General features: G+C 34.1%; 4 protein-coding genes across 6 annotated transcripts in view; 2 read left to right on the forward strand and 2 right to left on the reverse strand.

Annotated features, from left to right (window-relative positions):
• Positions 1 to 4,097, reverse strand: part of LOC106103726 (neuropeptide Y receptor-like) — a 37,831-nt gene extending 33,734 nt beyond the window's left edge. Inside the window, exons 1-8 of one of the 2 annotated variants that reach the window (XM_013283569.1) lie at positions 3,937 to 4,097; positions 3,681 to 3,836; positions 3,469 to 3,565; positions 3,004 to 3,136; positions 2,755 to 2,848; positions 1,261 to 1,420; positions 476 to 1,027; positions 57 to 401 (exon numbers count right to left, since the gene is read on the reverse strand). In XM_013283569.1, coding sequence (XP_013139023.1) covers positions 57 to 401; positions 476 to 1,027; positions 1,261 to 1,420; positions 2,755 to 2,848; positions 3,004 to 3,136; positions 3,469 to 3,565; positions 3,681 to 3,836; positions 3,937 to 4,071 — 1,672 coding nt within the window. In that variant the 5' untranslated portion in view covers positions 4,072 to 4,097. Of the gene's footprint in view, positions 1 to 56; positions 402 to 475; positions 1,028 to 1,260; positions 1,421 to 2,754; positions 2,849 to 3,003; positions 3,137 to 3,468; positions 3,566 to 3,680; positions 3,837 to 3,936 lie in introns of those variants that run through there. The other variant, XM_013283570.1, reaches the window with a different exon arrangement.
• A 248-nt stretch (positions 4,098 to 4,345) lies between these two features.
• LOC106103730 (ribulose-phosphate 3-epimerase) lies at positions 4,346 to 6,523 on the forward strand. Its single transcript, XM_013283576.1, has 4 exons — positions 4,346 to 4,732; positions 4,989 to 5,096; positions 5,688 to 5,909; positions 6,248 to 6,523. Exons 1-4 carry the CDS (start codon positions 4,496 to 4,498, stop codon positions 6,368 to 6,370), a joined length of 690 nt encoding a protein of 229 aa, XP_013139030.1. The 5' UTR covers positions 4,346 to 4,495; the 3' UTR covers positions 6,371 to 6,523.
• Positions 6,516 to 8,378, reverse strand: LOC106103729 (putative methyltransferase C9orf114). 2 transcript variants are annotated; one of them, XM_013283574.1, is made up of 4 exons: positions 8,154 to 8,244; positions 7,719 to 8,055; positions 7,233 to 7,505; positions 6,516 to 6,932 (listed from the first exon to the last, which is right to left on the reverse strand). In XM_013283574.1, the coding sequence occupies exons 2-4, from the start codon at positions 8,045 to 8,047 to the stop codon at positions 6,536 to 6,538; spliced, it is 999 nt and encodes a 332-aa protein (XP_013139028.1). In that variant the 5' UTR covers positions 8,048 to 8,055; positions 8,154 to 8,244; the 3' UTR covers positions 6,516 to 6,535. The 2 variants fall into 2 exon arrangements, with proteins under 2 accessions (XP_013139028.1, XP_013139027.1); XM_013283573.1 differs by having other exon boundaries at positions 7,719 to 8,378.
• A 147-nt stretch (positions 8,379 to 8,525) lies between these two features.
• On the forward strand, positions 8,526 to 15,974 carry LOC106103755 (bifunctional purine biosynthesis protein PURH). The gene is made up of 11 exons (XM_013283608.1): positions 8,526 to 8,629; positions 9,857 to 9,962; positions 10,417 to 10,633; positions 10,803 to 11,078; positions 11,188 to 11,300; positions 11,599 to 11,822; positions 12,429 to 12,677; positions 13,357 to 13,578; positions 14,377 to 14,554; positions 15,243 to 15,406; positions 15,703 to 15,974. The coding sequence occupies exons 2-11, from the start codon at positions 9,941 to 9,943 to the stop codon at positions 15,820 to 15,822; spliced, it is 1,785 nt and encodes a 594-aa protein (XP_013139062.1). The 5' UTR covers positions 8,526 to 8,629; positions 9,857 to 9,940; the 3' UTR covers positions 15,823 to 15,974.
• The last annotated feature ends 404 nt before the right edge of the window (positions 15,975 to 16,378 follow it).

Genomic DNA, 16,378 nt, shown 5'->3' on the forward strand with positions numbered 1-16,378 from the left:
TATTTTAGTTGTCTCTACATAACAGAGTTTGGCTTTGAGTAATCGGAGTTATTTACCATTTTCATCCGTATTTATGATTGTAGATGATGGGAAATCATCGGTCGCATTATCTGTATCTAAATCGGAATCAATAATTTCATCCAAAAAATCTTTAGTTCCTTGACCTCGTTTTAATTCCTGAATTTCCAATACAATATCAGATACAGCTGCACTAGTATTATCATAATACGATTCTGTTGTTTCGTTGGCATTCTGTTCAGTGTCATCTTCAGGAAAGAAATAATGCCCGGTAGAATGTAAATTAGTCAAAACTTCTCCAAGTTCAGCTTTAATTTTTACAGCACTAACATCAGACATAGGATCAGTAGTATCTTCAGCTCCATCTTTTAATGATGTATTATCTACAAAAGAGAAAACAACATTATTGTAACATAAATTTACCAAATTACGATGTGTAAATATTGTAATTTCGTACCGTTATTTCTAAAAATCACTGCCTCGACTAAATTCACAAGTAGAGTTGAGTTAAAATAATCCGGTTCTGTTGGTTTGACAGTTGTTGACGTAGCTTTAGTGCTATGTATATGATTTATAATATCAGCTACGGTCGCATCGGTGTATCCATTTTCAAGATTTTCTTTACTATCCAAAACTTTTGAAGCCAATAAATATTGTTTCAACGTTTGATCTTTTATCAAGCGTTTTTTAAATATTTCAATAAATTCTTCAACAGGTATAACATCTTTGCAAGTTTTTATATGACTTGTTGTTTTTTTAGTTGAACTGGTAAGATGTAATATGTGAGCAAAATAATCAAATCCTGTTACGTTTTCTTCACCATGATTTAAATCAACATTCTCAAGTACAGCTTTAGAATAATTGTCTGTATTTTTTTGTTGTTCATTGTTTGTTATATTTCCACTAGCGTTTGTTATTTTTGCATTATTTGTAGCATTGTGTTGATTGCTATTAAATATTTCACCATAACTTTTTATATTTTCTTTGGCATTTTCTTGAAGTTCAACATCTAAGAAACGAATGAATTGTTACGAATAGATATTGTACTTTGAATCCCTGGGGATTTTTTTGATAATGTGAGGGGCGGTTTAAATGATGCGGCAATGTTTAAATGATGGATAATAGATGCCAAAAGAAAAGTAAGATAACTAGGTGTATAAATACAGAAGATGGATTTACATTAAAAATAATAACAGATGAAAAATAATATAGGAATTCTATTACGGAATTGGCAACACTTACTGCATAAAAAATTATATTTCAAGTCGCAGGATCCGCCAAAAGGACAGTGAGAACAAGGATGACCTTCATGATATACGGATTGTCCGATTTGATTACCACTTGGCGAGAAATTACAAACTAATCTGTTGATTGTTCTGTTTCTTCTATCATTGGTGAATTCCTTTAAAAATGATTCTATTAATTGTCTGTTACTTAAAAATTGATTTAACTGACTTCTTAACTAGAGTATCATGCCAATTGTTTTCAAAACCGTTTTCCTTCAGAAACCTCTCTCCTCTACGTAATAGTGTAGTTTCAATTTGTGTGGATAACGACGGTACGAACCTAACGAGGTATTGCGTTTCATTCAAGTCTAACAACGCATTCAAATATCCATATAAATGCAACTGTAATAATATCTTTTGTATATATGAGAGTTTGATTTGATTTTATTTTACAGAAATACGTATTCGTTAGCAATAGAAATAACAATGTTATTCAATTCAAAGTAACCCTTTGATTCTGTCACGAAAAAATAATACAGTCTTTGAACGTATTTAAGTTACAATATTATTTTTATCGTCCTTTGTATAAATCATACCCGATATTTTGCACTGAAGACAAAACCAATATTGGGATAATTGTGTTATGTTTTACGTGCTCTATCTACCATCCAGAGAACACGTTGTCGATCCGCTATATTTTTCTAATACCAGAATAAAGTTTACCAGCAATCGAAACTTATTTTTTTACAATGTTCTTGAGATGATGAAAATGTTTTTACAGTGGTAGAGCCCGCTTTAACATCTTCGCACGAATGGGCCGGCTCGCCCGGTGAAATACCACCACACAGAAAACAGGCGTGAAGTGGAAGTAATTCCGCGTTTCGTTTGATGAGTGTGGTGCCGGAGGCCTAAATTTAGTCCCTTTCCTTTTCCATCATTTTCTTAAGAGCAAAGGATGGGAAGAAAAAGTGAATATGACGGTGGAGGAGACGCATAGGAAGAGGAAATGTCCTCTTTATGTGGGTTTTTTTCTCAATTAAGGGTAGGCAACACATCTGCAATTGCGGATGTTTATGGGCAGCGGTCGCTCTCCATTTCGATGGATTTTGGTGGCCGCTTGCTCGTTTGCCACCTTATATTATAAAACTAGCTGTTCCCATGCGACTTCATCCGCATGAAAATAAAAAAAATCATTTTGTTCACATAAGATAAGGCAGGGGAGATGATGATGTTCACATTTGTCAAAATGACAGCAGCAATTTATGGTCTCTTTCTCACATTAGGGTTTTTATCCAAAATATTTACCCCCTAAGTTTAATGTCGTGAAAATATATAGCCTAAAGCTTGACGTAAGTGTAGGGCTTATTATTAAAATTTAGAATTATTTAAAAAAATGCCGTAATTGCAGACATCTTAGGCAACAAAGAAGTGCGTGTTTACGCTTTATTATAATAGTATAGGTTAAAAAAAAAAAGATATAACTGGTAGATAAAATGTACATTAACTATACCTTGAACTTAACGCCACCGCATCCTACTTGATAGGATTCTGCCCAAACTAGTTGTGTGAAGTAGTCGTAATGATGCTGACGTGAATGGTTATATCTGAAATAAATGATATTTTCTTGAAAAGAGTCAAAATATCGCTGTCAAAATGAAATTGAATGCCAATAGAGAACCTCAGTACAGATGTCTCATACTGAATCTACACTAAGGGGACCACTTAACGTCACTGATCTATAATAATAAATGTTACGTACTTGCGATATCGCGATATAAATGAAGCATTCATGTTCAAAAGTTCCATGTACCACACGTCCACTAATATCGCCGGCGTCAAGCCAGGTGCGTCGCCAACCACTGTGGCGATATTTTGACCGATTTTAACACCATCTATAAAAGTATAGAGTAATAGTGAACACTTTGATCTGATTTACAGAAAACTCTATAAAACTTAATTTTTATATTTTTTCACAAAAATTTCGTAAACAATACTCATTAACGACTTGTCTTGCAATACACGTTTACGTTACCTTACGGTATATTAATCTTATAAAAACATATTCATCTAACGTAATGTAATAGAACCATCCATCATCGCACGTTGGACTTTCCTCGAGTATAACGACATTAAACAATTCTCAGTTAGTTACCGGAAGAACAAATTAATTATGTGCATACAGTTATATGAAATATCATAACAATAACTCAAGGCATAAAATTACCTGAATCTCCACAGATATCTTTATAATCCAACTCTTTAAACGGCGAACAACGGTCTGCCCATCTTTGCGCAGAATGTTGTAAACTGTCGCTCCAAACCTGCAAACGCAAGAGTAATAAGGTGTCTACAACTTTTCTAGTTATGTCATATCTGTCGTTTTAATAACATTGTATACATTTTTCATTACCATCTTATAACGTCTAAGTTACTAACCATTTTTATCAAGTTTTCCGCAGAAGGGAGAGAACGTATATCACCCGATGCTACTTTGTTCCGTCTGCTGTTTATTTTGTCCAGAATATCTTGCTTATCTTTGCTTGTTATAACAGTTTTTTCGTAATCGATGCAGCGGTTTACTGGATCATTTGACTGAAATCATAACACATTTTACGCGTTTTAAACCTACCCACTATACTGTTCTCGTACTGCAAGCGTTATTCTGCAGGTACTTGATATTATTAGTACTCGCCTCTTTACATATCGAATTATGTAAATCGTCACAACTGTTCAAATTGCAGTAACATTCCACATAATTACAAAACCAAACGTGGATAATAACTAATGAGATTAAATACAGAATATTTGCCATAAATATCAATAGCATTTATATCAGTCTTAAAATAAATTGCTAAAAAAGAAAGACTAGCCCGGATGTTAAATTATCTAGATGGTTAATTTTAACTTCGTTTAAAAATGTTTTAGGTTTAAAATGTGCTTACATTATGTGACTCAATATAATTTTATTTGATACAAATAATAAATAGCTTTTTATATGTTATAAATTATATCGGACTACAAAAAGTAACTCTTATAATTAGTGGCGGTAGCTCTAGCTGTCTTTGTCTCTGTTGTCTGAATTTAAAAAACGTCATGACATGACTTTGACACATTGTTTGGAAAATAATCATAACATAACCTTGATTATCTAAGTTCGATGTAGGGATAACATTAACCTTCCTTGTTAACCTAATAAGTACCATAATAATTTCATTACTAATAGTTTAATTAAACTTGTGCTGTACACAAACATGAGTCGTTCATTGAAAGCTCTTATTGGACCTTCCATTCTTAACTCGGACTTATCAAAATTATTTGAAGAATCTCAAAAACTACTGGATAATGGTGCGGATTACTTGCATTTAGATGTGATGGATGGACACTTTGTTCCCAACTTAACCTTTGGTCATCCAATTGTTAAATGTTTGCGGAATCATATAAAAGATGCTTTTTTTGAAACCCATATGATGGTATCTAGACCAGAACAGGTAATATGCCATTATCTTAATATTTTGAGGTATTAAGGTTTTCGTGAAACTACAGGAGTAAAAGTAATAAGATGTAAAAGTATTAGAATAAGTTTAATTTTCGAGATCTTTCTTTCTACTTGACTTTATATTACTGTTAAGGACTTTTTCTGCTGTTGCAATTTCTCAGACTGGTTATGAACAAAATATATAATATAAAGGTCAACTGCTAAATCTATTCTCAAAGGTACTATATTCAACATTGTTGTTCTTGCAGTGGATAGTGCCAATGGCTGAAGCAGGTGTGAATCAGTACACATTTCATATTGAACCCGTTACAAATGTAGAAGAGATTTGTCGCAAAATAAAGGAACATGGAATGAAGGTAACAGTGTACTTATGATATAACTAGCTTTCGCCTGCGACTCCGTCCACGTGGAATTTAAAAAAAAACAATAGTTCTAAAGACTATCATCTACATTTGTACCAAATTTCATAAAAATCTATTCGGCTGTTTAGGCTACAAACTCTAACAAACATCCATCCATCCATCTAAACTTTCGCATTTATAATATTAGTATGATTAATTAGAGATCATTAACACATGTCACTGACTCTCCTGACAAGTTAATGTTCATGCAAATAATTATGTTATTGTAGAATATATTGTTTGAGTCATGGAATGTAATACCTTGCCGAAATATTAAATTATGCTCAAAGTTTACTTAATGAATTGATTTTGTATATTTTAATAGACTTCAAAAAGTAAAAGGTACTTAATTCAATAGTTTTTGATATATGTACAATTATTACTCTAAGATTTATGACCTGTTTAAAGTGATTCATTACTTTTTTTCAAAATTAATGACTACAGTAATTTTTGAATTTTTCCTAAATAAGCATACTGAACGTTAGTAATTTTTGTCTTTTAGTCGGTTTTCGTTTTTTGATTTAAAAAAATATTTAAATTATCCAGGCTGGAGTTGCAATCAAGCCAGGCACACCTGTTGAAGAGGTGGAAGAATATATTTCAGTCGCAGATATGGTGCTCATTATGACAGTAGAGCCAGGATTTGGAGGTCAAAAATTTATGGAGGACCAGATGACCAAAGTCCAGTACCTCAGACAGAATTACCCAATACTAAATATTGAGGTTGACGGTGGTGTTGGACCTACAACAATAGATTGTTGCGCTAATGTGAGTGAACTACTGTTTTATTTATTAAATATATGTGCTTTTTTATGATTTATTCCTAAAGCTAAGTGGTTTTATACATTTTTGTCTTTGTAGACTGGTTAATAGGTAGCTGATACAGCCCCCAGACTAAACACTTTCTAATGGCTGTTAATTTGATGTAATTAAATGTTAAGACAAAATCATGTTACAAAACAATCAGTGCAGTTCACACTTAGATATTAATGCATTCAACTAAACTATCAGCAGATTAAATTTGTAATGAAGTACTTATGATTTTACTGCAAATAAATATAAGCATTTTTACTGTGTAATGATGTAATACCATTTTATATTTCCAGGCTGGAGCAAACATGATAGTATCAGGGACCGCTGTTACTGGGTCAAAAGATCAAATGGCAACAATCAAATTACTCAGAGATACTGTACAAACAGCTATTGATAAGCTTAAAAATACTAAATAGGTCAATTAAGAAACAATTTCTATACAAAAGGTTAACTATTATATACATTTTATATAGGGTTTTAAGAGTAAACTTTGTTTGAACTTGTTTTGTAAGGGTCCAATGGTCCATTCCTATTTTTGTACAATTTTAAATAAAAGTACAGTTATTTTACAGTTGTATTTTTTAATCAAATCTGCTTAAATCTATATTATTTTCATTACCCAAATGATCTGGAATATCTTGCTTTTCCTGTGGGAATATTGAACTTGTAGCTATACCAGTTTCTTTGAAAACCATAGGTTCATTTTCTGCTTTTAACTTGCTTCTCAAACTGGATAATGCTACAAGTACTGCTTCTTCAGTTCTAATAGTTCTTGAACCTTGATTTGGTAAAACATTTATGTAATGATTGAATAGCAAACTTGCGTCATCCACTTTCAATTGTTCATCACTTTCTAATGCAGCTTCAATGCCCTGTAACCCTCCAAATACTATCAAAGCATGGTTATATTTGACACCCTTATTTGGTAATTCATCAATGTGAGTACCTCTGTCTGATGTTCCAATAGTCAAATCATATCTGAAATAAACAAAAATTAGTATTAGATTTTATACACTAAGGTAATTAAACAGTCACAGTAGACCCTCAATAAGTTAGTCCACAAAGGGAAACACAAAATACTTTAAGTTATAGAGGTTTTAAGTTATCAAGGGTCTATGTTGTGGAGGTTTTGGGCTCTGATGGGAAGGGAACATATTATTTTGTGAAGTTATAGATGTTTTTAAGTTACCAAGGTTTGAATTATCAAGGTTCTACTGTATATTATTCATGAAAAAAACCATCTAAAGCATATTTTAAACAATAAAAATGTGTTCTTACCCATCCTTATATGGAGATTGTGTAAATATTTGACTTAAGTTGGTAGCAATTCTTACAGTGTAGCCCCAGTAAACTCCTGTCTCAGCTCTTGGAGTTGCTAGACTCACTATTTTACCCTTTAATTTCTTACTGCCTTCTACAGCTGGTAGCATTTTAACAGTAACTCTAATACCAGGGTTTATTAATTTGTCAGATGATACATCTTGTAATAATCCAACATTGACTTGTGAACCTCTACCTGGTTTTACTTTCTTGTTCATTGTGATCCCTTCCCTGAAATTCAAAATAATTAATGTCAACTCAAATAAAAGCTAGTAAGTTGTATGATGAACAGATTCAGTTTTAACTAAATAGTTAAACTGTACAATTAAACTGATATTTCAAAATTTGACACTCCTTCAGTTCTAACTGTGCAGTTCAACTATAAAGTTTAAATTGATGGTGTGTAACATGCTTTTTATCTTGTGCTCGGACAATATTGTATACCTGAATTTAAAATCATTGGACATTCTTAAATGATGTGGCGCATCTAAAGGATTTAATAAACCTGCAAATTCCAAATCTTTGTGTATAGGAAAAAAATGTTTCCTAAGGTACTGGGGGCATTCTAAATACTGAAGAATACGTGCTAACTGCACGCAACTTTTTCGAGCTATTTTTAATCCTTCAGTATCTTCCAATTTAGATTTTTTTGTATCTAATTTATCTCCAATATCATCGTAAACAATTACTTCATCAACACAAAATATGCAAGCGGCTCGAGCAATTTGTCCCGCCAAATATGTTCGCAGTTCCGCTGATTGGGCATTTTCCATAATTGAACCTGGAACAGCAATGCTTATTGTTGATATTTCAGCATTTTTCTTTTCTATCTCTGCTTCTTCTTGAGCTTTCACTTCTACTTCCTTTTCTAGAGCTAACCTCTTTTCGCGTTTTATTATCTTTTCCTCGTTTCTTTGACGCTTTAATGCTTTTCGCTCTTGATTGATTTCTCTCCAGCTCTTTCCCGGAGGTTTTGTAGGTATTAATGGGTCGGACATTTTAAAACAATTGTTTTAAATGATATTTATCGAAATCATAACATTTATTTCATTAATTTCCATGTGATTTTAAGTCAAACTTCACATTGACAGTTGACACTGACAACTGACGAAAGCCATTTGTCGAAAAATCAAAGAGTAAATAATACATGGTACTACTATTGCTGTGATTTATTATCTACTTCGCTTGTAGTGAATGATTGACAATTTGACAAATGACAAATGACAGACTTGCCAAGTGTTGTTTATTTTTTGTTATCAGTATAGTATACTAATATAAAAATAAAACGCATGTTTATTAATTAATTGTAATTAATTAAATTAACAGAAACAATCCAACAGTTGTGGTATTTAAAGGTATGCATTGTGTATTACTAGCTTTTGGCTCCGACTTGGTCCGCGTGAGATTAACAAAAAGTAAGCAGCCCATGTGTTCTTCTCGACTACCCTCTTCATGTATGGCAAATTTCATCTAGAGCCGTTCGGCAGTTAAGGCTACAAATTCTTCCAAACATTCATCTATTCAAACTTTCGCATTTATAATATCGGGAAGAAGTATGGTATGATTTCGTACAAAGTCGGCGTTTACTTCTAACCTCCGTGAAACCGGTAGTACCATGAGGTATAAAAAAAACAGTTGTACACTGATTGTTAATGCATTAAATACATTAAAGTCAAAAACCAAATAGTACAAAATCCATTTGAATTCTTGGTAAGTAAAAATTGATAACCAAAGACATAAAGAAGATATAAAAAATGTTGAATGATTAGATCACACTAGATATTAAAATACATATTAGTGGACACTGTAAAATATGACTGAAAAAACCAGTGGTCATTAGATTGAAATTTCTTTGCATGCAAACAATTACCAAAATCAACGCATTTTGTATAGGATCAGTTATCCAGTTATGAAGATGTGGATAACATCTCTTCACAAATTACGAAAAATAGTTAACATTTTCATTCATCATCACACCACACATCTGCTTTGTATTTGTGTCTTGAGTGATAATAAATTATTGAGAGATTGGATTGATATATTGTAAATGCAAAAGTTTAGAGGGATAGATGGATATTTGGTGATCTCTATAGAATTTGGCATAGATTTAGAGGATAGCCTAGAAGAACACTTTCACTACTTGCTTTTGTTTTTTTCTTATTACATGTGGACGGAGACGCGGACAAAATCTAGTTATTGTATACATTTACTAGTAATGTATAATCTTGAATGTTGTTTATTAGCCGAACTCTTTGCAATTGTATCATTATTTTCATCATATCAACAAATATAGTAGGGTTGTCACATTATAAATTAAAATGGATACTGTAATTCTGATGCTGTTCACTCTATTTTTAAATAACTGTAATAAGATAAAACTATTGACCGAGAGTGGGAAAGTAAATAAGACAGTTTTGTATTATTTTTAGAAAAAATTAAAATATGTTTTATTTTGGAGATCAACCAACACTTTCAGTGCTAGTTAAAATTTTGATCATTGGGTGTCATTTAAATTACAATTAAGTGACAACTGTTTCTGACAACCCTGTAAATAACGAACAAACAAAATTATCTGTTATCAGGACCCCTGTTGAAAAGGTCAAGATACTGTAATACTTGCTAGAGGCATAACATCAGTGTATTATCAAATATTTAAACGCAAGGACATGGCGGCAAATGGAAAATTAGGTAATTTATTTATTTTTAATAAATATTACTTTGTGTTTTCTATGGAAAAAAGTTCACTATTATGGTCTTTTTTATTTATACAACCACTGAGCATGTGTGCATCCTCCGTTCTAATGTTTAAATAACTTTTACATATATTTTAAATTTTTCAATAACATGTATGGTGCACATATTTAAAACAAAGGAATGAAAAATATTATTTGACGAATCAACCTTGAAGCTACCTCTGGGCTTTTTGGTCAAATATTAATCTGTTTTTGGGCGATTTAGCTAGATTATGAGCTTTAGCTTAATTACAATACATAGGTAATTGGCTCAGGCCCTAGATTAAACTATTGATAACTACTTACAGATCTAATGTAGCGATCCAAAGTAGGTCTTGGCCTCCAACACGAGAGGTTATTATTAAAACTAATTTGTTCAAGTATTGTTAAAATCAACTATTATTTTACAGCTCTTCTCAGCGTATCTGATAAGGCAGGGCTCTTGCCTTTAGCGAAATGCTTATCGGACATTGGCCTGGGGTTAGTGGGCAGCGGTGGGACAGCGACGGCGCTCCGTAATGCAGGTCTCAAAGTGCTGGATGTATCGGACATCACTGGGGCACCAGAGATGCTTGGCGGTAGAGTCAAGTCGTTACATCCCGCTGTACATGCTGGTATACTATCTAGGTACATTTTGACTACTCTATGATTCAATTTATTCAGACCATTGACCTCTATAAACTATAAGAGATAGAATTATTTGTTAGTAATCAATAAACACATTTTAATCGAAAAGTAGCAAAAAGCTATTTAATATTCATATGTAAATTATATTAATTATAAATATTTGCACCAGATTGACGGAGTCAGACCAGGCTGACATGAAGCGTCAGAAGTTCGATATGATCAGTGTAGTTGTTTGCAACTTGTATCCGTTTGTGGAAACTGTCGCTAAGCCTGATGTGACAGTCCCTGATGCTGTGGAGAACATAGATATTGGTGGTGTGACTCTTCTCCGGGCTGCAGCTAAGAACCATGATAGGGTTACTGTTATCTGCGACCCCAAAGACTATGATTTAGTTATTGATGAGTTAAAGAGTACTAAAGATCATCAGACATCTTTGGAGACAAGGTTTGTAACATACTTTTTAAGCAATTCTTACAGTTTTATGACATTCTTCTACTCTAATGTACTTATTTTTATGGCACCAAATTTTAATCATGTGTAACAATATTTACAGGCAAAGGTTAGCTTTAAAGGCCTTCACTCATACATCAGAGTATGACCTGGCCATCTCTGACTACTTCCGCAAGCAGTACTCAGCGGCACAGTCGCAACTCACCTTACGATATGGTAAGAACCACATACTTATCATAACTGCTGTGTTTTACTAATATTTTAAATGTAAAATGTAAAAGGTCGGATGAATGAATGAATGTTTGTAAGACTTTGTAGCCTAAATTGTTGATTGAATCTCAATGAATCTTTGGCATAGTTAAAGAGGATAGTCTGGAAGAACATGGTTACAAACACTTTTTTTTTGTAAGTCTGTGTAGCCTAAGTCACTCGCGAAAACTAGTTACTTATAAAGTTTTCTTTGTCTGTAAATAATTGAAAAATGGATTTATAGATACTATTTTTACTATTTCAGGTATGAACCCACACCAAAAGCCGGCACAATTATTCACAACATTAGATAAACTGCCTCTGACTGTTGTGAACGGTTCCCCGGGTTTTATCAACTTGTGCGATGCTCTCAACGCCTGGCAGCTGGTGAAGGAGTTGAAGGAGGCGCTGGGGTTGCCTGCTGCTGCAAGCTTCAAGCATGTCTCTCCAGCTGGGGCAGCTGTCGGTCTACCATTGACTGAGGCAGATGTAAGCAATTTATATATTTTTTGATTATAAAGGCTAAATCAACACTTGCTCACACTCCAATCGGATATATAGTTATAAAGAAAGAGATTAGATTATTCTTAAAGGTTATTGACTCGATAAATTAATTTCTTGACCATCTATCTATATGTCTAATAAAATTAGAGTGCCTGTTTGTAATATCAAAAGAAAAATTCCAGATTTCGGGAAGATGATGTATTTGATAACGAAAATCGCATTTAAAAAATTGTACCGGGTAATATCCGAAACGGCTGGGCCGATTTCGACGGGACTTTCACCTAAGGGAAGCTGACATGGATAGGCATATTATAGGCTACTTTTTTTTAAAATCTGGCGCTGTTAAAATGGCGTAATAGGTGGTCCAAATGTGCGCTTATGAAGTTTGCGGGCGACAGTTTGTATTTAAATAAATCTCTATTTGCGATCACAAAACTATGTATTCGCAGCTTTAAAGTAAGTGACAAGGGGGCATCTACGAGCATTTAAGGTTCCCAGTAACCTAACATTACACATTTTTTTTTTGAAACCCTTTTTAAAACAGAAAGGGGAAATAAAAAAAAATATCTTTACTTGAATATTTGTGAACAGGCGTCAGTATGCATGGTGAGTGACTTAGTGGGCCAGTTGTCGCCACTAGCGTGTGCATACGCACGCGCCCGCGGCGCGGACCGCATGAGTTCGTTCGGGGACTTCGTGGCGCTGTCGGATATATGCGATGACGTCACCGCGCGAGTTATCTCCCGCGAAGTTTCCGATGGGATAGTAGCCCCCGGGTACTCGCCTGAAGCACTGCAGATACTCAGCAAGAAGAAGGGAGGGAACTACTGTGTTTTACAGGTAATATCCAGTATACTCTGGACATTTTTTGATGATTTACTAGATTTCTCCAGCGACGTCGCGTCAAATAAAAATAACACTAACGTATAGCCTATGTGTTCTTCCAGGCTTTCCTCTACATCTATGACAAGTAACATTGAGATCCTTCCAGCCATTTAGGCTACAAACTCTAACAAACATCCATCCATCTATCCATTTAAACTTTCGTATTTAATATTAAAAATAGTAAGATAAACTAATGCTTGACCACGATCCCGGATTCTCACTTTTATTGCATTTGAGGTTGGCTACTGAAAGATTTTTAGTGGGTCAAATCCTACATAATCTTGTCTTCTCACCATAAAAACGGCACCAAATAGATATTATTATAGTTTTTATTGGCTAAATATTAAATGCGAATATTTGGATTTTTATTTGGATGTTTATTACTACATCTCTAAGATAGCTTTACGTATCCCGACCAAATTTGGCACAGATATAGAACATCGTCTGGAAGAATACAGGGTGCTTATTAAGTTTTTAATATAAGTAAGGAATAAGTTTTGAAGTAAACATCACTTTAATTGTGTAAAAGTACAATATTTAAGTAATATAAATATTTTAGTTCTATATAAAGCAGGATCGTAGTTCAATTATAAAAATCAATTATTTCAGTTTTAATATGTAACATTAATTTTAGATGGACCCATCATACACACCATCGTTGATGGAGCAAAAGACAATATTCGGTATGACTTTGGAGCAGAGACGAAATGACGCCAAAATATCTTCGGATTTGTTCAAGAACATTGTCAGCAAAAATCAAAACCTGCCCGAAAGTGCTGTGAGAGATCTCATAGTGGCTACTATCGCCCTCAAGTATACGCAGAGTAACTCTGTGTGCTACGCTAGAGATGGACAGGTATATATTTCATTTCTTTTAAATGTAATAATTTACTATTGTTTTTACATTTTTATGCTAACTTTGATTTGAGCTTTTACCATACGATTAATTTGGTCAATTGATTTCCGCTTTTACATTTGCCCTGTAACAATTTTTTTAATAACAATCAAACGACAAAGCGGCCACTCGAATCCGCCAAATTTGTAAAACGTCCACTGCATATAAATATCCGCAATTGTAGAGGCATTGCCTTCTCTTAATCGACGTAGGAGGAGACCCACACATCATTGTGGAAGTTTCCCCTTCCTATTTTTCAAACAATATAATTGTAACTAGCGAAATTAATTTAAACACTGAACCAGAGGTCCCGTTAGAATGGCGCGCAAATCATCAATCCTTCTAATGTCATTGACAGCTGTCAGATATGTGATGTTTATGCCAATAATCTTGTGTTACGCCAATTCTACAACGCGGTACAAATTTTCTTAACATTATGCGTTTTACCCGTAATATCTATATTCCTTTTCCATACTCTTCTTATAAGAAAAGGATGGAAAGTGAAACTATATATTATGATATAATTTACTATCAACGGCGGATCCAGGAGGGGGGGGGGTTATGGAGGTCATGACCCCCTCTGAGCTGATTGGTCAAGAGCTTGACAAAATATATTTACATGTTTTGTCAAGCTCTTGACTTGATCACGACTATGTAACTATGTGGCGCCAAAGCTGGATCTGCCCTTGTTGACTATGGTCTAGTAAGTTAGTGTAGTGAGAGAACCTAGGGACGTAAAGGTGATGAGTCGTCCATCAGGTGGTAGGTATCGGCGCGGGGCAGCAGTCGCGCATCCACTGCACGCGGCTGGCGGGCGGCAAGGCGGCGCTGTGGTGGGCGCGCGCGCACCCCACAGTACGCAGCTTGCGCTTCAAGCGCGGCGTGACGCGCGCCGTGCAGGCCAATGCCATAGATAACTATGTTAATGGAACTGTCGGTGAGTATACAACAAACATGACTGATAAGTTGATTTGACGATTTGAAGCGCCAATAGCCCAATGGTTTGGTGTACGGACTACCGATCTGCGATCGAGGGTTCGAATCCTAGCATTCGACTATTGTCGTAAACCATACTAGTGAATTTAGTTTTTAATTAAAGTAAATATTAGTGAATTAACAAAAATCTACTAATATTTAAAAAAAAAGTGTAGTCATGGACTTTTTAATTTAGTGTTGTAAGAAACAAGGAACTCATGCTGGTTCACACTACGCCAGTACAGTTGAACAGCGGCAATAACTGGACTGTCAACTGTCACTGTTTAAACGCTAACTAGCGCCAGTGACTTCGACTGGCCGCTGCAACTGCACTGGCCAAGTGTAAACCGGGCATTATGAGTCTTTTGACATTGACAGTGACTGCTAGTTTTTAGAGTTACCAGCGAGCGAAAAATACCCAGCTTCTTTCTAAATTCTCCCTGGTTGAAATTGAAACTAAAATATTTGCTAATTTTTTTATAAATCGAATTTTGAAATTAGAGAAATGGTGACAGTGAACCGTGGAGTGGCCACTTTTTCATTGGTTTACGACATTTTGACTAAACTTACGTTGATACACTTTTAGTTATTAATTACTTTCTACTCTATTAAATTGCTATTCTAACGTTCACTTCTCTATTTCTCTTTAGGTTCAGATTTGCCTTTAGAGCAGTGGGAGTCGCTGTTCGAGGGCGCAGCGCCCGCGCCGCTGTCGGAGGCGGAGCGCGCGGCGTGGCTCAAACAGTTGGACAAGGTCGCACTCGCCTCCGATGCCTTCTTCCCTTTCAGAGATAATATCGATAGAGCTGTACAGGTTAGTACTGTTTTTAATAAGACCATAAATATGTTTTTATATAAGATTTTTTCATAGATAATTTTTTGATCAGATGCTAAGAAATGTCAGACATTCACTCAAGTTTAAAGTCATTTTTTTTTGAGTTTGTTTTAATGTATTAATATATAGTTTTATTTTCTTAATAAAAATGTAAAAAATAAAGTTGTTATAATGCCGGGTAGCCGCACGTGAATATGTACTACCATAATTATTGGTAAAGAGAATAAGAAGGATGATTTAATGGTCTTCTTTTTATATTTTTTTATTATTTGCAGTGTGGCGTTCAATATATCGGCAGTCCGTCGGGCTCCAACAATGACCAAGAGGTTATCGCGGCTTGCGATGAACACAACATTGTCCTCAGCCACACTAATCTTAGATTATTCCATCACTAAACTACACCACTCAATATATTTTTGACCTGGCACATCGATACAAAGATACTCTTCTGTACGAAGTGCCAACTAAAACAAATACTAAAAAAATAAATATCCAGAGTAAAGTATATTTCATTAAATCAAACTACTTTTTGATATAAAAGTTTACATTTAACATTGTCTTCCAATAATTATATATGTCAAAGCATTTAAATAATTATTAAGAATCTCTAAACTTTTACATTTAAATGTAAGAAAACTTGGATTTGTTATTAAAATATATTTTATTTGTTTTGTCTTATTATTTGAATAATATAAAATATATTAAAATAATATAAGAAACATACTCGAATTGCAATATTATGCGAATATTACATAGTTTGTTAACAAATGATCATCCTGTAGTCGAAACGAGTTAACCCACAAAATATACTCTTTGGCAGCTCGTTTGGACTGTAAACAAACAAAAGTTATTTAAAATTGCTTTTTAATGTCCTTCAAGATTATTTGGAAATTGTCGCCAGCAATTAGTTTTTAAGTCAATTAAAAGTTAACTAATGTTATTTGTCTTTAC

This window comes from Papilio polytes, unplaced genomic scaffold (assembly GCF_000836215.1).
Source record: "Papilio polytes unplaced genomic scaffold, Ppol_1.0 DF823731.1, whole genome shotgun sequence".
Classification (NCBI taxonomy): domain Eukaryota; kingdom Metazoa; phylum Arthropoda; class Insecta; order Lepidoptera; family Papilionidae; genus Papilio; species Papilio polytes.

Bases quoted from the DNA above. Each gene is read 5' to 3' on its own strand.
- LOC106103755 (XM_013283608.1), top strand. From the start codon at position 9,941: ATGGCGGCAAATGGAAAATTAG. The intron at 11,079-11,187 runs GTTTGTAACATA...CAATATTTACAG, and splicing joins CAGACATCTTTGGAGACAAG to GCAAAGGTTAGCTTTAAAGG. The intron at 14,555-15,242 runs GTGAGTATACAA...ATTTCTCTTTAG, and splicing joins CTATGTTAATGGAACTGTCG to GTTCAGATTTGCCTTTAGAG.
- LOC106103729 (XM_013283573.1), bottom strand. From the start codon at position 8,272: ATGTCCGACCCATTAATACCTACAAAACCTCCGGGAAAGAGCTGGAGA. The intron at 7,506-7,718 runs GTATACAATATT...TTTGAATTTCAG, and splicing joins TCCAATGATTTTAAATTCAG to GGAAGGGATCACAATGAACA. The intron at 6,933-7,232 runs GTAAGAACACAT...TGTTTATTTCAG, and splicing joins CAATCTCCATATAAGGATGG to ATATGATTTGACTATTGGAA.
- LOC106103730 (XM_013283576.1), top strand. From the start codon at position 4,496: ATGAGTCGTTCATTGAAAGCTCTTATTGGACCTTCCATTCTTAACTCG. The intron at 4,733-4,988 runs GTAATATGCCAT...TTGTTCTTGCAG, and splicing joins TGGTATCTAGACCAGAACAG to TGGATAGTGCCAATGGCTGA. The intron at 5,097-5,687 runs GTAACAGTGTAC...TAAATTATCCAG, and splicing joins TAAAGGAACATGGAATGAAG to GCTGGAGTTGCAATCAAGCC.